This window comes from Engystomops pustulosus, chromosome 3 (assembly GCF_040894005.1).
Source record: "Engystomops pustulosus chromosome 3, aEngPut4.maternal, whole genome shotgun sequence".
In the NCBI taxonomy this organism is placed as follows: Eukaryota; Metazoa; Chordata; class Amphibia; order Anura; family Leptodactylidae; genus Engystomops; species Engystomops pustulosus.
This window is the reverse complement of record NC_092413.1, coordinates 31,949,005-31,975,152: the sequence shown is the minus strand read 5'-3', so window position 1 is coordinate 31,975,152 and position 26,148 is coordinate 31,949,005. Positions and strand designations below refer to the sequence as shown.

At 42.7% G+C, this 26,148-nt stretch overlaps 1 protein-coding gene across 1 annotated transcript in view; it reads right to left on the bottom strand.

The window, feature by feature from the left end:
- The window catches only part of APLF (aprataxin and PNKP like factor), a 137,128-nt gene that overhangs the window by 69,112 nt on the left and 41,868 nt on the right, over positions 1 to 26,148 (bottom strand). Inside the window, exons 4-5 of the mRNA XM_072140424.1 lie at positions 21,012 to 21,147; positions 10,245 to 10,374 (exon numbers count right to left, since the gene is read on the bottom strand). Of these exons, the coding sequence (XP_071996525.1) occupies positions 10,245 to 10,374; positions 21,012 to 21,147 (266 nt within the window). The remainder of the gene's footprint in view (positions 1 to 10,244; positions 10,375 to 21,011; positions 21,148 to 26,148) is intronic.

Below are 26,148 nucleotides of genomic sequence, written 5' to 3'. Positions count from 1 at the left end.
TGGAGGGGGTGACAGGTTCCCTTTAACTGCAAGAGTGACCTAAACACGTACGGATAATCACCAGTCCTGGAGGACATAAAGAAGCTGGGAGTGAGTAACAAATCTGGCTCTTATTTTTTTTTCATTATATATATTTATTATCATACTGCACCCTTTGTACGATCTTGTACCTCAGTATGTTTTTGTGGGAAACTTCTGCAGACACAAGGTTGTCCTGCTAGTTACACACAGCGGACATCCCACTTGTTATATGCGGGATAATCGCACTTTCTAGTGGCACCATTTAATATTCTGCGTAGAGTATCGGGAAGTAAAAAATAAAATCATACTTTATGTCATAGAATTGACTTAAAAAAAAAAACACATTTGCACCATTTTCTTGAAGGCTTTGTTATTAAAGGATTCAATGGAGCAGTTCCACCGACACATCCCACATTTTCCAAATCTGCCCTGTGTCACTATAAATGGTTATAACTTCGGAACGCTTTGACATATCCAAGTAATTTGAAATTGTTTTCTCGTGACACTTTGTACTTCATGTTAGTTGAAAAAATTTTGGTGGCATGTGTTGCGTTTATTTATGAAAAAAACTGATATTTGGTGAAAATTTTGAAAAAGTCTCGAGTTTTGAAATTGAAAATGTTCTACTTTTTCCATACATAGTCATAACAGCAAAAAAAAAACTTGATAACTAACATTAACAGAATGTCTGCTTTATGTATCCATTGTTTTTTATGCATACTCTCATTTTTGTAAGATGTGGGGCTTTGAACTTTAGGTACAATTTCTCAAATTTTCATAAAAAACACAAAAATCACGCATTTTCAGGACCTGCTCAAGTCACTTTAAGAGGCCTAAATAAAAGTAAAGTTACCCCATTATAAAAACTACAGCCCTTAACGTACGTAAAACAACTTTTATGAAGTTTGTTAACCCTTTAATTATTTTACAGGGGATAAAACAAAATCGGATGCAATTTTGAAATTTACATTTTTTTGGCTAAATGAATGTGTTTTTCAAAAAATGTACAAATTCTCAGTGGATAAAACACCAAAACGCTCCACAAAATTTGATACCCAATCCCTCCCGCGTATAACAATACCCCATATGTGGTGGTGACTGCTGTATGGGCACACGCCAGGGCATCAAAGGGAAGCTGCGCCATTCAGAGCAGATTATGCCTTGACCCTTTTTATTGGCTATACAATCTTTATTTTTGGAAATTTGGACAAATAAGGGCTTATTTTTTGCAACATTAGATGCACTTTACAAATACTTTATGTTAGTGGGTCATTAGCTCATTTATGAGATTTTATTAATTCTTAAATGTATGTAGGAAAAAAATCGTAAATTTTGGTTTCCTTTCTACTTGTATTTTTTGGGGGCCTTTCACCGTACCATAAAAATAACATTATCTTTATTGTATGGATCACTACGGTTATGGTAATACCTCACTTATATAGTTTTTTTTTTTAATATATTTTTACAATTTTACTGAAGAAAAACTAAATACAGAGAAAATCTTATTTATTTTCGTATCGCCATCTCTTTACGGGATAACTTTCATATTTTTTGGTTTACAGAGCTGGTGTAGGGCTTATTTTTTTCCGTGTTGAGTTGTCCTTTTCAGTGATACCATTTTGGCGTACATAACTTTTTTTGATAACTTTTTAGAACATTTTTGTGAAGGGATTTAATGAAAAATGTACATTTTTTGGGTTTTGTTTTTACCGCGCTCACCAAACGGGTCCAATAATGTTGCGGAGTTATTGTACAGATAGTTACGGATGCGGCGATACCAAATATGTGGGTTTTTTTCTGGTTATTTTGGGTTGTTTCACTTTATATCATGTGTATAGGGAATGTTTGTGTTTAGAGAACTTTAACTTTATTAAATTAATTATTTTTATTAATAAATGTTTTTATTAAGTGTTTTTAACATTTTTTTTTTTACTTTTACAGCTTTTCTTCACCTAATACAGTGTAATACAGATGTATTACACTGTATTATGTGACACACTGAGCATGCTGCGCTCCAGAAGGCAGGACACGGCTCCTGGAAGAAGCCGCACAGCCCCGGGGCACTGGCAGACCCTGGGGATGCGAGCGGAGGACCGCGGCTCCGTGGCGTGTAAGGGGTTATTGCCCGCGATCGGAGTTTCCTCCGATACAGTTGGCACCTCATGCTTCTGGTACCGGCTCTGTTTAGGAGCCGGTGCCAGAAGCATGACGTAATAATACTGCAAAATGCGGGAACGCACCTCCCGCCATGGAGTATTATTAACGTCAAATGTCGGGAAGGGGTTAATGTTTGACTCCACACAGATTTTTTTTTTTTTTTCTTTTTGCATCACAACTTATCATATCCTGTTACTAGATCATTTGCAGGAGGATTGCATGAAAAAAGTACAACATTTTCAATATCTGTGCTACCCTAGAATACAGCATGGTAATCTAGGGGGGATGCAGGGAGTCCTTGGATCATTTAAAACTATGATGCATGGACTGTAAGTGGATGGGCACTTCTACCTCTAATGACTTCCATAGTATCCAACTGTATAATTTAATCTATATCATGACGTTACCAATAGAAAATATGCTTTTGTTTAAATGACTCCGGTTATTTTTTCCGATAACAATGATGGAGCGATCTCTTTGTAAAATGTTCGGTCTCGCATTCAGCACTGAATAGCCCTTGACATTGTAATGACTGCATTAGAACTTGCTGTGCTGTACATGTGTTGTGTTACAATTACATCATCATTGTCTGGAAGTTCTCTGCTTATTCTAAAACTCTGCAAACCAGTAATGTTGTGATAAAGTTGTATGAAACGTTTTACACCTTACTGCCGCAGGCCTTTGTTCTGATTGCTTTGGTTTTTCTGTTGTTTTTTTTTTAACTTGTAATCTTTTTTATTTCCTCTGTGTCAGAAACTTAGGTAGTCTGATTGCATTAGATACATCCTGTTGCAACTAATATAGACCCACTAAGATCACCAGAGATCACAAGACGTCATCCAAAGACTTCTGGAGCACTGGAAAACTTGTTATTTTTACAAGTATTCTACAAGATCTATGTCAAAAATACAAGGTTTACACTACACTACCACCTTGTCATTCAACTGGGCTTTCTCTCTCCTCAAACTTCTACTACAAGCTCCAGCAATTCCTGCAGCTCACAATCCTCCCATCTGATCTCACAGCAGACAGCTCAGTCACATCCCTCCCATCTGATCTCACAGCAGACAGCTCAGTCACAACCCTCCCATCTGATCTCACAGCAGACAGCTCAGTCACATCCCTCCCATCTGATCTCACAGCAGACAGCTCAGTCACATCCCTCCCGTCTGATCTCACAGCAGACAGCTCAGTCACAACCCTCCCATCTGATCTCACATCAGACAGCTCAGTCTGATACAGAACAGTCCTGGTACTCCCCGACTCTCCCAATCACGCTCCCTACGCTCCCCACTTTCTCACAGTCTATCTATATCAGTATAACTCAGATGAGAGGGGAAGAAGTTTCCCCCTGCAGTGAGAATGAAATTGAAACAGACAGTGGGTAATACGTGAGCCTCTTCCCCCACAACCAAAAGTCTGAATGTACAAGAAACTGCAATTTGGAAATAACGATCAGTGCGTGATGATGACAATCATGTTAGTGCATATAATTTTACTACAGGAACTCAGCACCAAATAGGTTAAGCAATTTCTCCTTCACAACGGTTTCTACACTCACCGGCCACTTTATTAGGTACACCATGCTAGTAACGGGTTGGACCCCCCCTTTGTCTTCAGAACTGCCTAAATTCTTCGTGGCATAGATTCAACAAGGTGCTGGAAGCATTCCTCAGAGATTTTGCTCCATATTGACATGATGGCATCACACAGTTGCCGCAGATTTGTCGGCTGCACATCCATGATGCGAATCTCCCGTTCCACCACATCCCAAAGATGCTCTATTGGATTGAGATCTGGTGACTGTGGAGGCCATTTGAGTCCAGTGACATCATTGTCATGTTCAAGAAACCAGTCTGAGATGATTCCAGCTTTATGACATGGCGCATTATCCTGCTGAAAGTAGCCATCAGATGTTGGGTACATTGTGGTCATAAAGGGATGGACATGGTCAGCAACAATACTCAGGTAGGCTGTGGCGTTGCAACGATGCTCAATTGGTACCAAGGGGCCCAAAGATTGCCAAGAAAATATTCCCCACACCATGACACCACCACCACCAGCAGCCTGAACCGTTGATACAAGGCAGGATGGATCCATGCTTTCATGTTGTTGACGCCAAATTCTGACCCTACCATCCGAATGTCGCAGCAGAAATCGAGACTCATCAGACCAGGCAACGTTTTTCCAATCTTCTACTGTCCAATTTCGATGAGCTTGTGCAAATTGTAGCCTCAGTTTCCTGTTCTTAGCTGAAAGGAGTGGCACCCTGTGTGGTCTTCTGCTGCTGTAGCCCATCTGGCTCAAAATTCGACGTACTGTGCGTTCAGAGATGCTCTTCTGCCTACCTTGGTTGTAACGGGTGGTGATTTGAGTCACTGTTGCCTCTCTATCAGCTCGAACCATTCTCCTCTGACCTCTAGCATCAACAAGACTTTTCCACCCACAGAACTGCCGCTCACTGGATGTTTTTTCTTTTTCGGACCATTCTCTGTAAACCCTAGAGATGGTTGTGCGTGAAAATCCCAGTAGATCAGCAGTTTCTGAAATACTCAGACCAGCCCTTCTGGCACCAACAACCATGCCACGTTCAAAGGCACTCAAATCCCCTTTCTTCCCCATACTGATGCTCAGTTTGAACTGCAGGAGATTGTCTTGACCATGTCTACATGCCTAAATGCACTGAGCTGCCACCATGTGATTGGCTGATTAGAAATGAAGTGTTTACGAGCAGTTGGACAGGTGTACCTAATAAAGTGGCCGGTGAGTGTATATTTGTGTATGTTTACTACCAGCTACCCCTAAGATTTAGAAACATTTTTGTTGAGACCTAAAAGAAACTTTATTAAATTGTATGTTAACATGGTCACTGTCTTTTTGAAGTTTTCATTTTATGTTTAAAACAGTTTGTCAAAATTAAAGCTCACAATTTCAGCAACTTTATTATAAATAATATAAAACTTAAATCTGTATATATATCATATAAATATGTGTGTGGGTGTGTTACGGTGTTCCGTAATAAATTTTATTGAAGAAATATGTTCCCACGTCCTTCTTTTTCCCCTGCCTTTCTTCCCTATTTCCCTTTTTCCTGTAAATCAGCTTTCTGTCCTGTATCCATTGACAGCTGAGTAATAAAGGAACCTGTTAAAGTGTCTAATGACTTAATTCTTTACAGATAATCACTGGTTTAAGACTTTTCTCGTAAGACAGATTGAGCATCAAGAGAAAATTGTCTCTAGTTGTGGAAAGAATTAATCTCTAGCCTCCTTTCCTTTCCGCAGTACACATGACTTCAGATACACTGCTCACTACAGGAGAAAGAAGGAGGGACAGGGAACTTGCATCAATCATTCTATTAAGAGAATGATTGGCTGCAAGGTTATATTCCCCCATCACTAGAGAGGAGAGGAACATCTGTGAAATATTACAATGCAAAAGTTGGAGCATCAGTGAGATATGAGTATTTTTTTAGGAAAAGTAAACAAATAAAGCCACTATTACATCATTAGAGACGGACAACTTCTAAAAACAGGTGTAAAGGCGTGAGGGCGTCGTAGTCTTGTCCTGCACAATAAATAACGTGTTGGGATTTTCTTTTTAGGCTGAAGTGATGATGTTACTAACTGGAATGCAGAAAGACTTTCCACTGTTATAGGAATAATAAGAGCAGCTGGGTAATTACATTAGTCAACTGCTGGTTACACAAAGTTCTCGGCAGATCCCTGGTGAATTTTTCCTCCAAACTTTGAAAAGTTTTATATACAAATAACAAGAACGCAGCTAGTGTTCCTGCGAGTTCTCGCTCACAGTTGATGTGACATTGATAATTATGTCTGTGATGATCCAGGCTTACAGCGGGCTTGTTACGGATAGTTCTGCACTTTTTTTTATTAAATATCTAAAAATATATATAATGAGGGTCTGTTGGATTCTGACATATCCAAAAAATAGAAAATAAAAACACAAGTTGAATCAAGCAGAATCCGATCTATGAACACAACAGGGGATACAAACGAGGCAGTCGGAAGAATACTAGTATCTTTTGCAAAAGGATTTGAGGCAGGGCCTGTTTACGGAAGTTCCAGGGGCCAAGGGTCCCACTTACGGCAATTGTGCATCACTTCTTCTGAACGCAGGATGTCATTTCTTTCGCTTCGCCCAAGTCCGACGAGGCGACTCATTGGCCAGAAGTGGGTCCAATGACTCTCCAGAAATAACAGATACCGGGCACAAAATTATCTGTGTGACCAATGAACCAGGAATCGGAATATGGTAAAGAAGCTGTTTTTTTTGTTGTTTGTGCCTTTACTGCATCTGTCTGCTTTAAAGTAACTTCCATCAGGGAAATTAACCTCTTAACGCATTAAGGTGTACATATAGGTCATAATACCTTTAAGAATGTATGGAGAGAGCCCATGAGCATAGTCCACTTCATACATGGTAGGTATTTATTGCATTATGCAGCAAGCATCCACCACTGACACCCATGATTGGTGCAGGCATTGGTCGTGGGTGTTAACCATTTACTATATATACTCGAGAATAAGCAGAGTTTTTCAACCCGAGTCACTAAAAAAAAAAAAAACACCTTTCCGACGCCCCCCGCCCCCTCCCTAAACCCAGGTCGTCTTATTTCTCTGCCACTGCTCCGGCTACGGGTTCCAGTTCGTGGCTGTTGCACAGAAAATGACGTCACCCACTTGCTGACGACATGGTCTGTGCGACCGCACTGCACAAGGACACAGAACCAGAGCATCGCGGAGAAAGAAGAAGACCTCCGGGTGAAAGGTGATTACAGTGTTTGCTTTTTTCTTATAGGCTGGCCACACCTCGGGCAGGGAGATGGCAGGCTATATACTGAGGCTGAATGGCTATATAGTGGGGGCAGGGCCAGTAGGCTATATACTGGAGCTATATTGCTATATAAAGTGGGCAGGGTTGCTGGGTATATAATGGGGGCAGGGGCTGTCAGGCTAAACACTTGGGCGCAAAGGCTAGCTGGATGTATACTGGGGCAGGGGCTTGCTAGCTATATACTGGGGACAGTGGCTGGCTATATACTGGGGGCAGGGGCTGACTATATACTGGGGACAGTGGCTGCTGGCTATATCCAGGGAGACAACATGAGTGGCTACCGCCATTTGGGGTAGGATCGTCTCTCCATAATGTCATTGTGGAGCGACCATCCGTTCCCATGACAGCCAGGAGTCTTTATACGACCTGTCATTATGCAAGATCTATAACAGTGTGCCAGAGGAACACTGTCATAGCTGCTCCACATATTCTCTATATACTGTATTGCAATGCTGCTATATTGCAGTATCTGGTAGGGGTGAACAGACCCCCTAGTTTTAAAGTACCCTAAGGGGACAAAAAAATAGTAATAATAAATACATCGTGAAAAAAAAATTTTCAATCCGCCCACTTTCCCTAGAACAGATAATTTTAAAAAAAATAAATAAATAACATATTTGTTATTGCCGCTTCCCAAATATAAAAACTGTTATTCTCGCTAGTGAACCCAATAACAGAAAAAACTCTCAAAATTTCTGAAAAGAAACTTGTTCATCATTTTGCAAAACACAAAAAATATAACAAGTATAAAAGTAAAAAAAAAGTTATTGGCATCAGAATACCACAACGTGAAGAAGAAAATTATTAAAACATATATAAATTTGTTATTCCTAAAGAATACATGACAGGTGTTCTTTCGAGCGCGCAGTAAAAGCCGTAATTAAAAACAGTGTCCACAGAAAAATTTTACAAATGTGTTTTTTTCCTACAATTTAATTGCATTTGGAATTTTTCCAGCTTCCCAGTAAATTGCATGGAATATGAAATACCATCACTAGGAATCACAATATGTTACACGGTATACAAGCCCTCTATTCAGCTCTGTAAACGGAAAAATAAAAAAGTGATGGATTAACATACTATAACATGCTATAGGGACAGTTTCATAGATTGGCACTTTGAATTTTCTTTCTAGCCCCCACGTTTGCTGAGATATCAGTTCTGGTATCTGACCATTGTAGTCCTCTCCAATGTCAGAGAGGAGGTGCTGGAGCAGAAGAAAGGGCATGTGTTATGATAATCTTCTCTGACAGTTACTGAGATTGTCAGAACACGCTCCACTGTTTTGGCCCCTCCTTTCTGACTGCAGTCTGCTGACTGGCAATGGTCAGGTACCAGGACTGATATCTCTGCAACCATGAGGGCTAGAAAGAAAATTTAAAGTGTCTGTGAATCTGTGCTAAAGTGCCGTATACACTCGTGTATAAGCAGAGTTTTTCAGCACAAAAAATGTGCTGAAAAACGTCCCCTCGGCTTATACACGAGTCTATAACAAAAAAAAATTACCCACTTAAAAAAAAATAAACTTAAATACTCACCCTCCGATGTTGGCGCGACTTACCGATGTCCCCGATGTCAGCGCGTCCCGTCTTCTTTCTTCTCCGCGGCTCTTCTTCTTTCTTCTATCTTCCGTCATGGACGCGGCCATGTCTTCTTAGTGGTCGCGCATACTATGACGTCAGCAGCGGCCGCGTCATAGTATGCGCCTGCTAGAAGAAGAGATGGCCGCGTCCATGCCGCAAGAGAGAAGAGGAGCCGCAGAGAAGAAAGAAGACGGGACTGACATCGGGGACATCGGTAAGTCGCGCTGACATCGGAGGGTGAGTATATAAGTTTATTTTTTTTAAGGGCCGTGGGGGCAGGCTGGCTGTATACTAGTGTGGGCTGCTGTATACTACTAGGGGCTGCTGTATACTACTGGGGGCTGCTGTATACTACTGGGGGCTGGCAGGCTGTATACTACTGGTGGCTGGCAGGCTGTATACTACTGGGGGCTGGCAGGCTGTATACTACTGGGGGGGTTTGACCAATGCATTTCCCACCCTCGGCTTATACTCGAGTCAGTAGTTTTTCCCAGTTTTTGGTGGTAAAATTAGGGGTCTCGGCTTATACTCGGGTCGGCTTATACTCGAGTATATACGGTACCTGTGTAAAGCTAATCTCCAGATGTGCGAAGTAGTCAAAAGTCCTCTTTTAAAGGGAACCTACCACCACAAATCTACCTATAAAGGTAGATTGGGTGGTAGGTGGATGTAAGGGACGTGAGGAGAGCTCTTTTTAGAGCTAATCGTCACGTCCCCGCTAACTTTTGGGAAACTTTATTGACCTAATATGTAAATTTCGTTATGCGGCTACTGGGGCGTGGAGTAGCCGGCACGAGGCTACACAGCGCGGCTACTCCACGCCCCAGTAGCCACATTACTCCTCCTACCCTGTTGCGTGCGGCGCGCAGCCCTCGTCCGACAAGCCGGCTACTGCGCAAGATGGGACTGCTCAGCCGGCGTTCTGCGCATGCGCATGCGCCATCATGACGGACAAGGGCGCGCAGATACGAGGAGCTGCGCGCTGCACGCGACAGGGTAGGAGGAGTAATGTGGCTACTGGGGCGTGGAGTAGCCGCGCTGTGTAGCCTCGTGCTCGGCTACTCCACGCCCCAGTAGCCGCATAACAGAATTTACATATTAGGTCAATAAAGTTTCCCAAAAGTTAGCGGGGACGTGAGGATTAGCTCTAAAAAGAGCTATCCTCAAGTCCCTTACATCCACCTACCACCCGATCTACCTTTATGGGTAGATTCGTGGTGGTAGGTTCTCTTTAAGGGTTAAAAATTCTCTGGCAAGTTTCCCATAAACTGAAGATGTTTTTGGAAAAGTTGATTTAATTTGAGAACCCTTCTGCACAACGTCACATGCATCACATTTTCAGGGGAATAACCCCTTGTTTTCCTTGTTGCTTTGGAAGTAAATCTTCAGGAAACAGAAATGGCCGTTAATTGACGTTATTTTCTATATAATTTAGTAGACTTCAAACATTCCCATAATTGGCCAAAACACGTAGGAAAACAGTAATCTCATTCTGCAATATGTATTTTAAAGCATTCTACATGTAGTCAATTACTGGGAATCCAGCATAAGCTCATTACACACAAATGTCTTCTGCAATCACTGGGGATCAGAACAGCGACAATAGAAAATCAGATGAAACTCTACCTGCTGTAACAACGTGGGATGGAAGAGGCTGAACCGGAAGCTCTCCCTGCAGCATCCAGCTGGGGAGAACACGTTTCCTTTCCGCTGGTTTTGACGGTTCTACGTCATGTTTAGAGCTGGGGGCGGTGGACTGTAAAAAAGCAAAAAAAATTGATTCTGATTAAAATGATTTCATAGAAGAATAGGAACAATAGGGTTTAGATTAACATGTTATTAACCGAGTACACATGCCCCATACTAGGCAAGCGCTGGGGTGGATGTTATTAATCATGCAAATGCCAAAAAGTCCATGATCACACATCTTATAAATTGTGAAACTTTCAAATGCAGACAATGCACAGCGAGCATTAGGGAGATACACCATCCCTAAGAAGACCACGCGTGGAGAAACGTATGGGGAATTTACAGGAGATCTACCATAAGGAATCCACTTTCTGAAGTATATCCTGCGGTAAATTCTACCTTACTGCACCTTCCCCAAAAAGTTTTTATCTTCTCCTTGTAAGAAGCTTTAATAAATCTTACTTTATTAATATGCAAATTATCTGCTAATGCCACATGGGGCGTGAAGGATTCTCCGGAGCTCCGAGGCCAAGGCTACTAGATGCCCCAGTAACCTCTGCAGATCCGATTATCTGTTCACCATTGCTTGTACCCCACACAGGTGCAGTGGTCGCTGGTGCGCCGCCGACAGCAGGGGGAGATCTGCACATGCTCATTGCAGGTATCGTTCATTGATGCCGGCAGCAGCAGAGGATGGGGAGCTACTGCGCAAGGTACTGTGGCAAAGTTCACAGCAGGTAGGTGGATGTGCAGAATGTACTTCAGGAAGTAGATTCTGTATGGTACATTTCCTTTTATGACATCTTTCCTGGTTATATATTATATATGCGGTCATATACAGATATACAGTGGGTACGGAAAGTATTGAGACGCCTTTACATTTTTTACTATATGCTTCAGTGCAGCCAGTTGGGAAGATAAAATAAAAGTTGTTTTTTTTTGCTCATTAATGCACACTCCCCAATCTTGACAGTAAAAAAAAAAAACAGAAATGTAGATATTTTTGCTTATTTATTAAACATACTAAACAAGAAAAACTGAAATATTGACCCTTTGCTCAGTATTGAGTAGAAGCAGCTTTGAGCCAGGAGTTTTCTTGGGAAGATGCAACAAGTTTCTCACTCCTGGATTTGGGGATCCTCTGCCTCTTCCTTGCAGATCCTCTCCAGTTCCTCAGTCTGGATTATGAACGTTGGTGGAAACCATTTCCAGTCCAGTTGTTCTGAAGCCTCTGCTTTGTTATTTTAGCTGTATGCTTGGGGTCATTGTCTTGTTGGAAGGTGAACCTTTGGCCCAGTCGGAGGTCCAGAGCACTCTGGACGAGGTTTTCCTCCAGGATATCTCTGTACTTGGCCGCATTCTTTTTTCCTTCAATTGGAACCAGTGGAACCTGCCCCCATAGCATATGGCTGCCACCACCATGTGTCACTGCTGGGATTGTATTTGGCAAGTAATGAGAAGTGCCTCCTTTTCTCCACATATACATTAACGCCAATAAGATGCCTCATCAGACCAGAGAATCTTATTTGTCATAGTCTGGGATTGCTTCAAGCGTTTTTTTTTTTTTTACACTGTATGCAGCTTTTATATGTCTTCCGTCGGAAGACTCTGCCATAAATCCCTGACTGGAGGAGGCTGCAGTGATAGGGGACTTTGTGGAACTTTCTCCCATCTCCCTACTGCATTTCTGGAGATAAGCCACAGAGATCTTGGGGTTCTTCTTTACCTCACCAAGGATCTGCTCCCATGATTGCTTAGTTTGGCTAGAAGGCCATGTTGCAGAAGAGTTGTGGTCATCCAAAACTTCTTCCATTTAAGGATTATGGAGATCACGGTGCTCTTAGGAATTAAGAAATTCTTTTGTAACCTTGGCAAGATCTGTGCCTTGTCACAATTATGTCTCTGAGCTCCTTGGGCAATTCCTTAGACCTTATGACTCATGTACAGACAGGCGTGAGCCTTTCAGCTGGACTCCAATGAAGGAGTAGAACCATCAAGGAGGATCAGAAGGAAACGGACAGCATGCATGTTAAATTTGAGTGTCACAGCAAAGGGTCTGAATAATTATGACCATGTGATATTTCAGTTTGTGTGCATTAATGAGCGAAAAAAAAAGAAAAAAATTTTCAATTCCAATCTTTCCAATTGGTTGCAATGAAACAGAGTGAAAAAAAAGGGGTCTGAATACTTTCCCTACCCACTGTATGCTGGTATACTGTGATTTTAAACTTTTGATTTAATTTACTGTACACAGTATATTATGTTATCAAGGGAAATTCCACTCTAATTACAGTTAGGGCTTTGCCATTCATCAAATTTATTTGGATTAATTTGCACATTCAACTCAACTGATGAAAAGATTTATTCCAGAGGAAAAGCTAACAACAAAGTCGGGAGCTGATGACTACAGTTCTTCGTTGTTCCTCAGAAGGAAGAGAAGAGAGGGGATGGTTATAGTTCCTGACAGCTGATCTACCCACCTACCAAAGCCCTGAAACACGAGTCTGATGTTGCCTCTGCTCTTAAAGAAAACCTGTCACCAGGGACCGTATTTTCACTAAAGACTAAAGACTGTGACTTTTCTGTGTTACTCACTCTTCAGCTCTTTGCCCCACCTTTGTGCTCCTGTACAGCTCCTCTCACTCCACTGATGTCATCTCACCATGCCGTAACCTCTGTGAAGGAGCAGGAGGAGGAGCTGTACAGGAGCACAAAGGTGGTGGCTAAGATCTGAGGAGTGAGTAACACAGACAAGTCACATGTTGTTTTTTTTAAATGCATTCAAACCAAAGTCCAACCCCTGTGACCCCAGAATTTTGTCAAGGCGCAAGGTAAGTTCTAACACACAATTATACTTTAATGCAAATGCTTAGAAAAGGCAGAGAGGCAATTTTGCACTGCAGGTGTGAAGGGCTTCTGCAACCTGTCTTTAGTGAAAATGAGTTCTCTGGTGACAGGTTCCCTTTAAGTGCAGGGTTAACATTTGAGCTGGGAGCGAATGTTTCTTGTAGTAAAGTAAGATGTACTTAGTGTTTTCTTGCACTGAGCTTCTTTTGTCATTCATAAAATGACAGTTCCAAATTGCAGCTTCTTCTACATTCAGAACTTTGGCTGTAAGGTGTTCCTTAGCACTTGTTACATGTTGTTCGCCATCTTTCTGTTGCCCAAATGCACTCACACTTTGCTCCCTTCTATGTTCACACTACATAGTGACTATGTCAGTTGAGAAGTTATAATAAGGATATAGCACTATAACTATATACTGTATATAACTGTATAAACTGCGAGATGGGAGGAGGCGTGACTTGCAAAAAGACTGAGCTTTATCAGACTGAACTGTCTGCTGTGAGATGGGAGGAGGAGTGACTGAGCATTCTGCTGAGAGATGATGGGGGCATGTCTAAGCCGGCTGCTTTACTGGAGCATGTAGAGGGGCTCCTCAATGAAGAGAAAAAGGGAGTTCACCACTTAAATCTTTCTCAGACAGATTTTAGGTAGGAAGCAGAGTTGTGCGTAGTCATCCATGCAAACTACTTTGCACAAAGGTTAAAGAGGATGGCACTAGGAGCTCCTAGTGCTACAACAGACGCCGCAGTGTTAAACTGGTAGCGTTATCGGAAACCTCCGGTAACGCCAGAAGACACTGCCACACTGCACAATAGAAACCGCCGGAACGAGCTGGGATTGGGGGGCGGTGACTGCCGCATGAAGCTCGGTAGTCATTGCGGGCCTATGCAGTGGGAAGGGCGGTCTGGAAGTGAAGCAGCACCTTGGACTGCCCGCTCTTTAATACGCCAAAGCGCTTACAACTCGGTCTAGTGTTTCTAGTGTACACCGCAGCAGTAAAATAAAGACAAAAAATTTGCATGGCAATAATTCAAAGTGACTGACACCAAAGCAGAGGGCATTGCTTGCTAAAGGTGGAAAAACACCTAGACGATTCTCTAACAATATCTGTATCTGTTTTCCAGGTAAGATTTAAATATACTATTTATACTATTCTATTTGGACAGTTATATTTTAAATCCTTCACACATGGCTTTCCTCCTTTTATGTTCCTCCACTTGTGGTGATGGATATTACCCTGCAAGCACAATTACACGGCAGCTATGGAAAACAAATCACAAGTGATAACTAATCTTCAGCTCTCTACATCCACTTAAGATTTCTGTACGTATATTGTTCTAAGCAATAAGCAGAGATGAAAATACCTGAGAGAGAACATTATGTTTCCAAGAAGTTAAAAAAGGCCTGAAAAGTACAAAACGTGTGACCACCTCATCTCAACTCCATATAAAACCATCGATGATGTCCTCGAGCAAACACAATGCAGATTCAGAGCGACGCCAGCCCCAAACTTCAGCTATAGGAAACTACTACAGGTTTTTATTAATTTACTAACAAGAACTGGCTAGAACTATTCAATTTCAGTATGGCTAAAAAAGGGGATGGATACTCGAAAAAAGTTTCCCCTTTTCGCAGGATGGCTGATAACAAGACCAAAAGGTCCAATTTACTACTAAAATAATAGAGGGCTGGTCACACATTCTCTATTCTTCCTTCATGGCAAATTAGCATCATTTAAAAAGTTGATTTTAGAAGGGTTCTGGGGGCATTACCACTGGCTTCATAGGATGTTACACTGTCACACCCTCCCTACTGCTCCCTCAGTACTTCCATCAAAGCAGTGGAAATTTAAGCACACAATTGCACAATCTGCTCAGCTCATCCTGCTCTATAACATGTAGATAGGACACTATATACAATCTGTTAAGCTCCTCTTGCTCTATAACATGTTGCCTGCAGAAAGAACACTATGTACAATCTGCTCAGCTCCTCCTGCTCTATAACATGTTGCTTGCAGAAAGAACACTATGTACACTCTGCTCAGCTCCTCCTGCTCTATAACATGTTGCTTGCAGAAAGAACACTATGTACACTCTGCTCAGCTCCTCCTGCTCTATAACATGTTGCTTGCAGAAAGAACACTATGTACACTCTGCTCAGCTCCTCCTGCTCTATAACATGTTGCGTGCAGAAAGAACACTATGTACAATCTGCTCAGCTCCTCCTGCTCTATAACACTATCTATAGATCTGATAATGTAAAATGTGAGCAGCTCCTCCTGCTCAATAAAATGTTGCCTACAGATAGGACACTATGTACAATCTACTCAACTGGCCGTTAATCAGAGTACTACGTACAGCATGTCAGCTCATCATGCTCTATAACAGTCTAGATAGGACTGAATGCAACTAGAAAATCAAATTTTCAACTAAAAATCTATGATAATACCTACTTGCTTTATTTAACAGTATATAGGAAACATTAACTTGTATTAGGTGAAACCTGTACAATAACAATTTACTTCCATACAATTTACCATTTAAAAGGACATCTATCACAAGATCAAGGATTGTAAAGCAAACACACTGACATACTGGTGTGTGTCCCCTCTCGCAGGATCTGCTGTTAATGGAGTCTAGAGCCCCTCAGGCTCATTTGTATAATTTTTAAAGCCCTTTTTTCTTAAAAACCAGGGCCTAAGAAGCTACAAAAACAGAAGATCCTGCAAGAGGGGGCTCACACCAGTATGTCAGTGTGCTTGGTTTATAATCCTTCACCTGGTGATAGATGTCCTTTAAATGAAAAAATAATTACGCATCAGACTGAACACTTGGGATGATTCCCAACTGAGATTAAAAAAATTAAAAAAAACTTGCCAGGTAGACAATAAAGAAAAATGTCTGGCTGTTCACATGACTGAGTGTTACAATATCTCATGCACTGTGGGAATGTAAAACCAGCATTTTACAGACAGGATTCACATTGTTTAGTTCATTTTAGATTCATTGATTTTAGATTGTTAACATGCTTTTTGTGTCATATTAAAGAGAAGGCTTATTTCCCTGTGATCTACAGTGCTGGATATACTGATAGTCATATAATAGGAGGGATCTGGATCATGCAGCTTGCATTTCCATCCATATTTAGCTGCCTGTATCTCTGGTCAGCCTCTCAGCTTCATTTGCATAATTTGTATAGCCTTTTTTTTTGTAAAAATATGGGCAGAAGAAGTTCAAAAAGGCGCAAATCCTGCCAGAGGCGTCACACATCTGCATGTAAGTGTGCTTGGTTTACTATCCTTCATCTTGGTGGCAAATGTTCTTTAATATGACACAAAAAACAAAGTACAGTCAGTCCCCGCGTTACGTACAAGATAAGAGCCATAGGTTTGTCCTTAAGTTGAATTTGTAAGTCGAAACTGTATATTTTATAACTGAAGTTCTAGACTATTTTTTTTTGTCCCGGGACAATTAGAGTTTCAAAATTTTTTGCTGTAATGGGACCAAGGATTATCCATTAAACTTCATTACAGACACCTTACAGCTGATCATTACAGTCTGGGACTATAGTAACATCCAGAGAGGTCACCAGACGTCACAGTGGGCAGAGGGGTCTGTGTTTAACTAGGGGTCGTCTGTAAGTCATGTGTCCTTAAGTAGGCGACCGCCTGTACTATAGAACAAAATGGCTAGAAGGTTAGTGGGGTAAAACTCGGTGACAGAGTCCCTTTAACAAAATATTTTATGACTGCAAGATCAGACTACACTCAAGTGTTTATTTGTAGTCTGTAACTATAGAGACAAACAGCTGTGTTAGTGCTGTAAACAAGCGCTATTAAACCAGATTGAAAAACAAGTGTTACATTTAAGCTAGAAATATTTATTAAGAAATTCCTTCCAATATTAGACAGATTAAATAAATGCAGATGAAACTTCTTTAGAAAGAAATTGATAGGAAACGTGATATCTCCTTAGATAAAACGTTTAATCAGCCTCAAAGATGCAGCCCTGCTTCATGGTGTGTGGAGACTGCCCTAGAGTACAGAAGATATAAAGGGCCAGTAATAAGCATGGAGGAAAGGGTGACATTTTCATTTACAGGATTATACAGTCTTCCTCCACGTTTGATCTAACGTAAGAAGTAACCAAAGTATCACCAAGACTCCATTATACCGGCCTTGGCTCCGAGCTGTCAAGTAATCAGCCTCGATTCCTGTCCCTCAGATGCTCGGAGAGAAGACAAATGTCAGCGCCGAGCAGGAATTGATGGAGAAGAAGACGTTCCTGCTGAGGGTCAGTATAGGATGAGCGGCGGAGGAAGGTCTAGGCGAAGATGCAATCAATATAATTGTAAAATGTAATCCCAGATCCTGTAGAAGACGACCTATAAGTCATTTGCATTATGACACTCCGAAGCCAAGGCTGCTGATAAGTAGCACATAAAAGTGTCAGCATCAGCACTTCCCATTTAGTAATGCCATGATAGCGGCACAGGTTTGCAGCTCTGAGAATTGAGCTTCGCTATCAATTGCCAAGCTGCTAGTTTCACGGCGAGTGGATTAAGCTTTCTGCACCGTGCATACATTTGTAGAGATTAACAGAATATATAAATTGGTAATTGTGTTACCCTTAAAGAGGCAAGTGAAAAAAATTCTTCCTTGCCCCGGAAGGATGCCGCCTTCATGGTGCATTTAAGATCTGGGCACCAACCTGGCCTCATATATGACTAAAGAGACTCTACAGAATTAGTTGGACACCCCCTTTAAGTGATATTTATGGTCACGCCTGCAGAGGCCCGACTCCAGCATGTTTGGATTCATTCCTGCGGCATTATTACAGAAAACATACAAATCTTTTATTGTATGTGCACTTTTTCTAGTGCAAGCCTCATTTACTTAAAGGGAACCTGTCACCACTTTTTACACAAATACAGCTAGTGGCCGGTTCCTATAGAGCCCTAGTAACTACCCTTCTTTTATCTAAAAATTGTATCCCTCACATCCCCATAAAATAAAAGTTATAAACTTGACTGCTATGTAAGGATCTATAGAGCGAGTTAGGGTGTAGCCTAATGTCATGTGACCAAGGTAACCTCATCACAGATCCTTTAGCCTCTTAACATTAGCAAACTGTACCCCATGCACATATCTGATCAGGTAAAAAAAAAATCACAGCAGCCTGCATGGTCTTCTACTCCTCTCCACGCAAGTTGTTGTGATATCATGTAATATAACATGCTGTGATTTCATGTGATATATGCTTGGTGTACAGTTTGGTAATGTTAGGAGGCTAAAGGACCTGTGATGATGTCACCCTGGTCACGACATTACTGCTGCATTAGGAGAAAGCATGGAGAGGAGCCGCTGGATTAAACTCGAGGAAGCCACAGCCATCTCGACTTGCTAATAAAGTTGATTATATGAGGGGAACAATTTTTAGGTAAAAGAAGGGTGTTCCCTTGAATTACACTGCAGACTGCAGTACCCAGACAGCATCTGTCATAAAAGAAACTATGTCTGGTGCCCATTGACCCCAGGGGCCCATGTTGCTTAAAAAGACTCAGTGGTGGTTTGTTTAGGCATAAAGTATGGCCCTTGTGACCTTGCCCACCGTGTGTCCTGTGCATAGGATCAAATGGATGATCTAATCAGCAAAGTTGAGGGAGTTTGATTTTGTTTCATTCCTGCCCAAAAGTGCAACCAAAATACGATTGGACATTGGATCTATGGAATAACTCCGACATAGGGGGAGATTTATCACTAATTCTACACCAGTTTTCTGGTGTAGAAGCACTGAAAGAATCCCAGTGCACAAATTTGAGATTCTTACAGCTGTGTGGGTATGAGGGGAGTGTGGCGGGTGTTGCTGTCTGGTACCTGTAGAATTTTGAAAAACCTGTAAACATTCTGAAAAGAAAGGAAAAAAAAAAAACACTAACTATAAATTATGGGGCTATGCAAATGCCCAATGTCAGTCAATGGGGGGGGGCGTCATTCACTGGACAGGCTGGACAAACCTCCCTGCAGGATAAGTCTACGTTTTAGTTGTAAAGATCTATTCATTTTATTCCCTTTTATTTTTACAGCTATTTATGTACGTATTGTGTGTATATTCCTTGTAACCGTTATTTATCTGACAATTGTATGTTTTTATGTCTGCACTGGGATCATAAACAGGGGAAAGTTTGGCTTTCCATTTAAGCTTGTTGAAGAATATTTACTTTTTGCCTGTGATAAGGATATAAGAATGTAGAAAAGTGAGGAAAGAGTTAGATGCAATATACAAAGAGTAAGAAAATGTAGTTCATGGGTTTTTGATGATATTAAGTGGGAGTGAGAAAATATATTTTGTTGCAAAGAAAGAAAACATTTCAAAAAAATAAAATCACTGCAGTCATTATCCAAATACTGTGCCATCTTATAAAATTTAGTGTGTTAAAAAGTCTCTGCTTGAAGCCTTTAAGAACTTAAAGAGGACCTGTCACCCTGAAAAACAGCACTAGGAGCTGCTTAATAAAATCAAATCAGCACACACGCCTCCCTATATGTTAACCCTTTATGTTTCCCAGTTAACCCCTTTCTGGCAGCTGTTGCCTGCTGCTTTCTTAAAATATTTTACTATAAAACACATAAAAGGTTGACAAACAACTTGAGGCCTCTGTCCTTAAAGAGGACCTGTCACCCTGAAAAAGTGCACTAGGAGCTGCTTGCTAAAACAGACACAGCAGTGTTATACTGTTAGCGTTATCGGACACCTCCAATAACGCTAATACTGCTACACTACAAACGCCGGACCGTTCTCAAAACGGTCCGGAGTATTCATGAGGGGCCGGGTTTGGAGGCATGACACGGGGCAGTCACCACAGCCCCAAGGAGCGAGCGGGGCATTAAGGGAAAGAGGCAGCACCTCGGACGGCCCCCTCATGAATACCCCAGACCGCTTTGAGAATGGTCCACCGTTTGTAGTGTACAGCGCAGCAGTGTTAGATAGCTTTACCAGAGAATTCCGATAACGCTAGCAGTATAACACTGCTGCGTTTGTTTTGCAGCTTATGAATTGCAATTTTTTTTTTAATCTTTAATATGATATCAAGAGAATGTTCCTAGTTGCTATAGAGCACAACATAGGGCCGCCTAAACTGATAAATCTTTTTCTGCCTCTGGCTCAAGCAAAAAGAGACTCATCAGAGCTCATTTGCATATGAATTTGGAGGATATTTTTTATTGATAAACAAATGAGTTTAAAAAAACATGAGGAAAAGGTGAAAAATGTAATTCCCCTTTAAGAACAGGCATGAATTTATGTGCAGCAACTTATAAGTTAATGGAAATCTACCATTAAATTCAAGCATCCTAAACCGGAGGCAATCTTCTTATATTTATTATTCATGGCCTCCTTACTTCTAATATCAACTTTCACAAAAGGGCTATGGAGGGTTTTACCAGAGCCCCTCCGTGCTGTAGTTTCACTGGCTGTTACACTGTTCTCTCCCTCAGTGGAAAGGGGAGGGGGAGTGCTCCTGCAACAGTGTAGCAGCCTGTGAAGCTGTAACTCTTCCCAAGAGCACTTCTGGCGCATTAACATAATTTTAAAAGTTGATAACAAATATTAGAATATTACCCCAGTCACAGTGCCTGTGCCTGTGTCGCTGGTTTATCATGCTGGATTTTTATGGTAGATTTCCTTTGATGCACAACAACTGCTGTGAATCCGGGTAGTGAAATGGTTAAAAGGCTGTGTACCTTTTGCTGCTATTATTAGATCCCTCCTTATGTACACGATTACACATTCGTTTACAAAAACATTTTATACAGAATAAGAGAAAACCTTCTAGAGCAACAAAATAAATAGCGCGCACCACATCACATCCATTAGTCCTTTTACTGCTCGGCGGCTCAGCTCGTGGCGGAGACGCGGCCGTTCTTTCAGATGTTATTGGAGAGGGGGGAGCGCCATCATTTAATTCAGTGTCTTCATCGAGATGCTGACTATTCCTGGAAAAGAAAAAAATGAAACAAAGTCACTGTGGGGTTGGAACAAACCTCGGGCAATTTTCTCATCAAAAAAATCCTGAAATTCTGAATCGATTCTCAAGAAAAAAAAAAAGATGTAAAAGATGACGTTAAAGATGGTGGGGGGTTGGGGGGGTAAGGGGGTATCAGCACATGCGGGAAAACAAAAACTGTGCCACATATGAGAAATAAATTAAAAAAAAGTGCCATCAGCCAAATTTAACCCTTTTACGCCACTAAAATATAACTTGTATTTGGAAAGATAAAATGGTAAAGAAAGAACCATGTATACACATTTCTAGGGTGAGGGAGAGATATGTTGTAGCATGCTTTGACGATTGCGCTTTTTTATCAAGGGATGTGGCTCAGTGGTTAGCACTACAATCTTGCAGTGCTGGGGTCATGGGTTCAGATCCCATCCAGGTCAACATCTTCAAAGAGTTTGTATGTTCTCTCCGTGTTTGCGAGAGTTTCCTCCGGGTCCTCCGGTTTCCTCCCGCACTCAAAAACATACTGGTAGGATGATTAGAGTGTGAGCCCCATTGGGGACAGGGACTGATTTGGCAAGCTCTGTGCAGCGCTGCATAATCTGTGTGCGCTATATAAATAAAGAATTATTATTACATACGTCTCATCCCTCCATTGAGCAACCCTAGGATGGGGGGAGGGGGTGTTCGGTTTTAATACAGGCAGTGGGGGAGAGCTGTTGAATAATAGGAATGAGCTGGATAGCGATTTGTTGATTATGAATGGGTTGTAACTGCACAAGGTAGTGAGGGGAAAGTTAGCGAGTGGCCATAAAAAGCCTCCAGTTGGATATACTAGAGTGCGTTTGGTACCCTAATTCGGGTGAAATAAATGGGCCCCATAGGGTTAAAAAAAAAAAAAGCAGACATTCACCTTCAGCGTAAATTCATTTTTTACTTTGATTTATAATATTTAACTTCTTCCAGCACATTAATCACAGAACAGCAGGATAATCTGCAGGGCGCACGGAGTGATGATTGCGTTCCCTGTGATTACGTAGTTATGTGTAAGGAGCGGCCTCTTGTTAAGCATACATATTTTCATAAATATTCGGATAACATTTGAACTGCTGTTAACACACACTTAACAGGGGTACAGTATATGCTCTAGTATAAACTGGTCAGAATCTGAGGAACCCAATTATACCACAGAAAAACTTGAGTATAAGCCTAGGGAGGGAAATGCATTGGTCACAGCCGCCTCTTATAATGACACGCACAGTAGCAGCCTCCCCCAGTAATGAAATGCCCGGCAGCCTCCCCCAGTAATGAAATGCCCGGCAGCCTCCCCCAGTAATGAAATGCCCGGCAGCCTCCCCCAGTCATGTAATGGCCCGCAGCCTCCCCCAGTCATGTAATGGCCAGCAGCCTCCCCCAGTCATGTAATGGCCCGGCAGCCTCCCCCAGTCATGAAATGGCCCGGCAGCCTCCCCCAGTCATGAAATGGCCCGGCAGCCTCCCCCAGTCATGAAATGGCCCGGCAGCCTCCCCCAGTCATGAAATGGCCCGGCAGCCTCCCCCAGTCATGAAATGGCCCGGCAGCCTCCCCCAGTCATGAAATGGCCCGGCAGCCTCCCCCAGTCATGAAATGGCCCGGCAGCCTCCCCCAGTCATGAAATGGCCCGGCAGCCTCCCCCAGTCATGAAATGGCCCGGCAGCCTCCCCCAGTCATGAAATGGCCCGGCAGCCTCCCCCAGTCATGAAATGGCCCGGCAGCCTCCCCCAGTCATGAAATGGCCCGGCAGCCTCCCCCAGTCATGTAATGGCCAGCAGCCTCCCCCAGTCATGTAATGGCCAGCAGCCTCCCCCAGTCATGTAATGGCCCGCAGCCTCCCCCAGTCATGTAATGGCCCGCAGCCTCCCCCAGTCATGTAATGGCCAGCAGCCTCCCCCAGTCATGTAATGGCCAGCAGCCTCCCCCAGTCATGTAATGGCCAGCAGCCTCCCCCAGTCATGTAATGGCCAGCAGCCTCCCCCAGTCATGTAATGGCCAGCAGCCTCCCCCAGTCATGTAATGGCCAGCAGCCTCCCCCAGTCATGCAATGGCCAGCAGCCTCCCCCAGTCATGCATTACCCAGCAGCCTCCCCCAGTCATGCATTACCCAGCAGCCTCCCCCAGTCATGCATTGCCCAGCAGCCTCCCCCAGTCATGCATTGCCCAGCAGCCTCCCCCAGTCATGCATTGCCCAGCAGCCTCCCCCAGTCATGCATTGCCCAGCAGCCTCCCCCAGTCATGCATTGCCCAGCAGCCTCCCCCAGTCATGCATTGCCCAGCAGCCTCCCCCAGTCATGTAATGGCCCGCAGCCTCCCCCGGCAGCCTCCCCCAGTCATGTAATGGCCCGCAGCCTCCCCCAGTCATGTAATGCCCAGCAGCCTCCACCATAATATAACAATAATTCTTTCATCTATATAGCGCTCAAAGATTAAGCAGCGCTACATAGAGCCAAATCAGTCCTTGTCCCCATGGAAATCACAATCTAATCAACCCACCAGTATGTTTTGGAGCGTGGGAGGAAAGCGGAGGAGCCGGGGAAAACCCACGCAAACACGGAGAGAACATACAAACTCTTTGCAGATGTTGACCTGGATGGAACTCGAACCCATGACCCCAGTGCTGCAAGGCTGTAGTGCTAACCATTGAGCCGCTGTGCTGCCCTTATAAATGTAATGGCCGGCAGCAACCCCTTGTTTTAGACAATAAAATAAATTTGGTACTTGCACAGAAACCCAGAGAGAGAGGAGGAGTTGTGGGGAATGTCAGTGAGTAACAGTGTGGACCTAGATGGGTGCATGCCCTCTGTCTGAGCGAACATACTATGGTGTCTTCAGGCATCTGTCATTAACACCTCAGATGGCACATTTATCAAGCTGAGAAAAATATATGATGTGCAAAAAAAAACTTCCTAAGGTTTAGACAACCGTGTGCCTGCCGAACCGTAGAACGGCGGGCACACGTTAACACATGGTAGAGGGGAAGGGCTCACCCGGCCCTCTGCATAGAAATATATGGCGTATAGTGCCGTACTACGGGGCAAGATAGGACATGTCCTATCTTTTTCCTGGGAAATGTCCCCCAACAGGGTGTGAATGTAGCCTAAGACAGTCTAAAAAAAACTGGTGCAAGAAGCCGTCATAATGATAAACCCCCCACACACAAACACACGTCAACGGAAATAAAAAAAATCCCTGTTCTAGAATTCAATTATACCAAGAAACTACATGCGGTAATAACACACAAATATATAATGTAGCCGTGGAATGAGAAGTGGATGAATTCTCCGGGTCTCTGGTTTATTATTAGCGAGTTTTCCTTGGACTGTGGAGAGTAGTTATGTGCCGATTTCTTTAATTAATGGCAGCACGACAGATTTGCATATAATGCTACAACAGTTAATTGGGCATAGATTAAATGTTCCTTTATAATTGAGTTCTCCCATCCAGGACTAATCACAGGGGAGGGAAAGGAAAATCGGTGCGGCTCCCGTTATACAAACGTAAACTGATTTGCGCCTAACTGATCCGCTGTGGGAGCCGCCATGTTTAAATGCTGGTTGGCGCCCCCTGTAGCACCATCAGAAAGGACGCAATGGTAGCCTATTAAAGCCTCCCATAACGTCATTAGCATGTCTATATAACAGTCCGTCTGAGACGGGTTGTAATATAGAAGCAGTACATCTACAATATATTGCAATACATGTGTATTGTATGAGTTATCAGACCCCCTAGGGCAGTGGTGGCGAACCTATGGCACGAGTGGCAGAGGTGGCACTCGGAGCCCTCTGTTTGGCAACCCACGCAATCATTCAGGACAAAAGTCACCATTCAGGACTCAAGACCTAATTCAAGGAGGTGTGGACAGAGCTTTTGTCCCGCAAAACAAGACATCCTACAAAGCTCCAGACACTGAACTATGGAAAAGTTAGAAGTCAGAATCTGGCAAATCTAAGAATTTTTTGTGGCCAAAAGAAATGTACACTCCTTATAGAATGAAAACATAATAAAACCTACCATATATACTCGAGTATAAGCCAAGGTACCTAATGTTACCACCAAAACTGGGAAAGCCTATTGACTCGAGAATAAGCCGAGGGTGGGAAATGCATTGGTCACAGTGTCCCCAGTAGTACATAGCCTGCCAGCCCCTGTAGTATATAGCCTGCCCCTGTAGTATATAGCCTGCCCCTGTAGTATATAGTCTGCCAACCGCTGCTGACATCACAGAGTGCACTGGCCGGGCCGTGCCATGCACCCGCCGCGTGCATAAAGATAGAAGAGGAGCTGCCCGGGGCATCAGAATGGTGAGTACTCAGTTTATTTTCTTTATATACCCGAGTATAAGCCGAGTGGGTAATGTTCAGCACAAAAATTGTGCTGAAAAACTCGGCTTATACTCGAGTATATACGATATATAAATCTGGTATCTCTGTGATCGTACTGACCCAAAATGAATAAAGGAAAGGTGTTAGTTGGACCATAGACGTAAAGTTGTAAAATCATAATTGTGTAGGAAAGTGGGGAAACTGGGTTTTTTTTTGCCAATTCTTACCCACTTTTTTTTTTCCAGCTTCCCTGTACACTAAACAACATTTGGTGCCACTATAACAATGAAGATTCTGGAGGTGATGGGCGACACTGAACCATAGCGCCAGGGAGGCGACCACAGCTTGTAAGTTGGAAACGGTGCTCACGAGGAATAGACGAATTTGGAAATTTCTGTTGCCACCTTCCTGATATATGTGCCACCTTTTCCCATGAGGAAATAGCATTTCTTATAATTTCTCAGACTAGACAGTCACTCTAAGGAGCCAACATTGTGCAGCCCAGAACAGAGACATAGGTGATTCTTATCTAGTAGTGGTGGGAAAATTTCAGATGGCAAAGAAAAAAAAACACTATGTTAATTTGTTCAATCCTCTGCTGTTCCCTGCCCATCTCCATTAACTGGGTCCTTAGTGA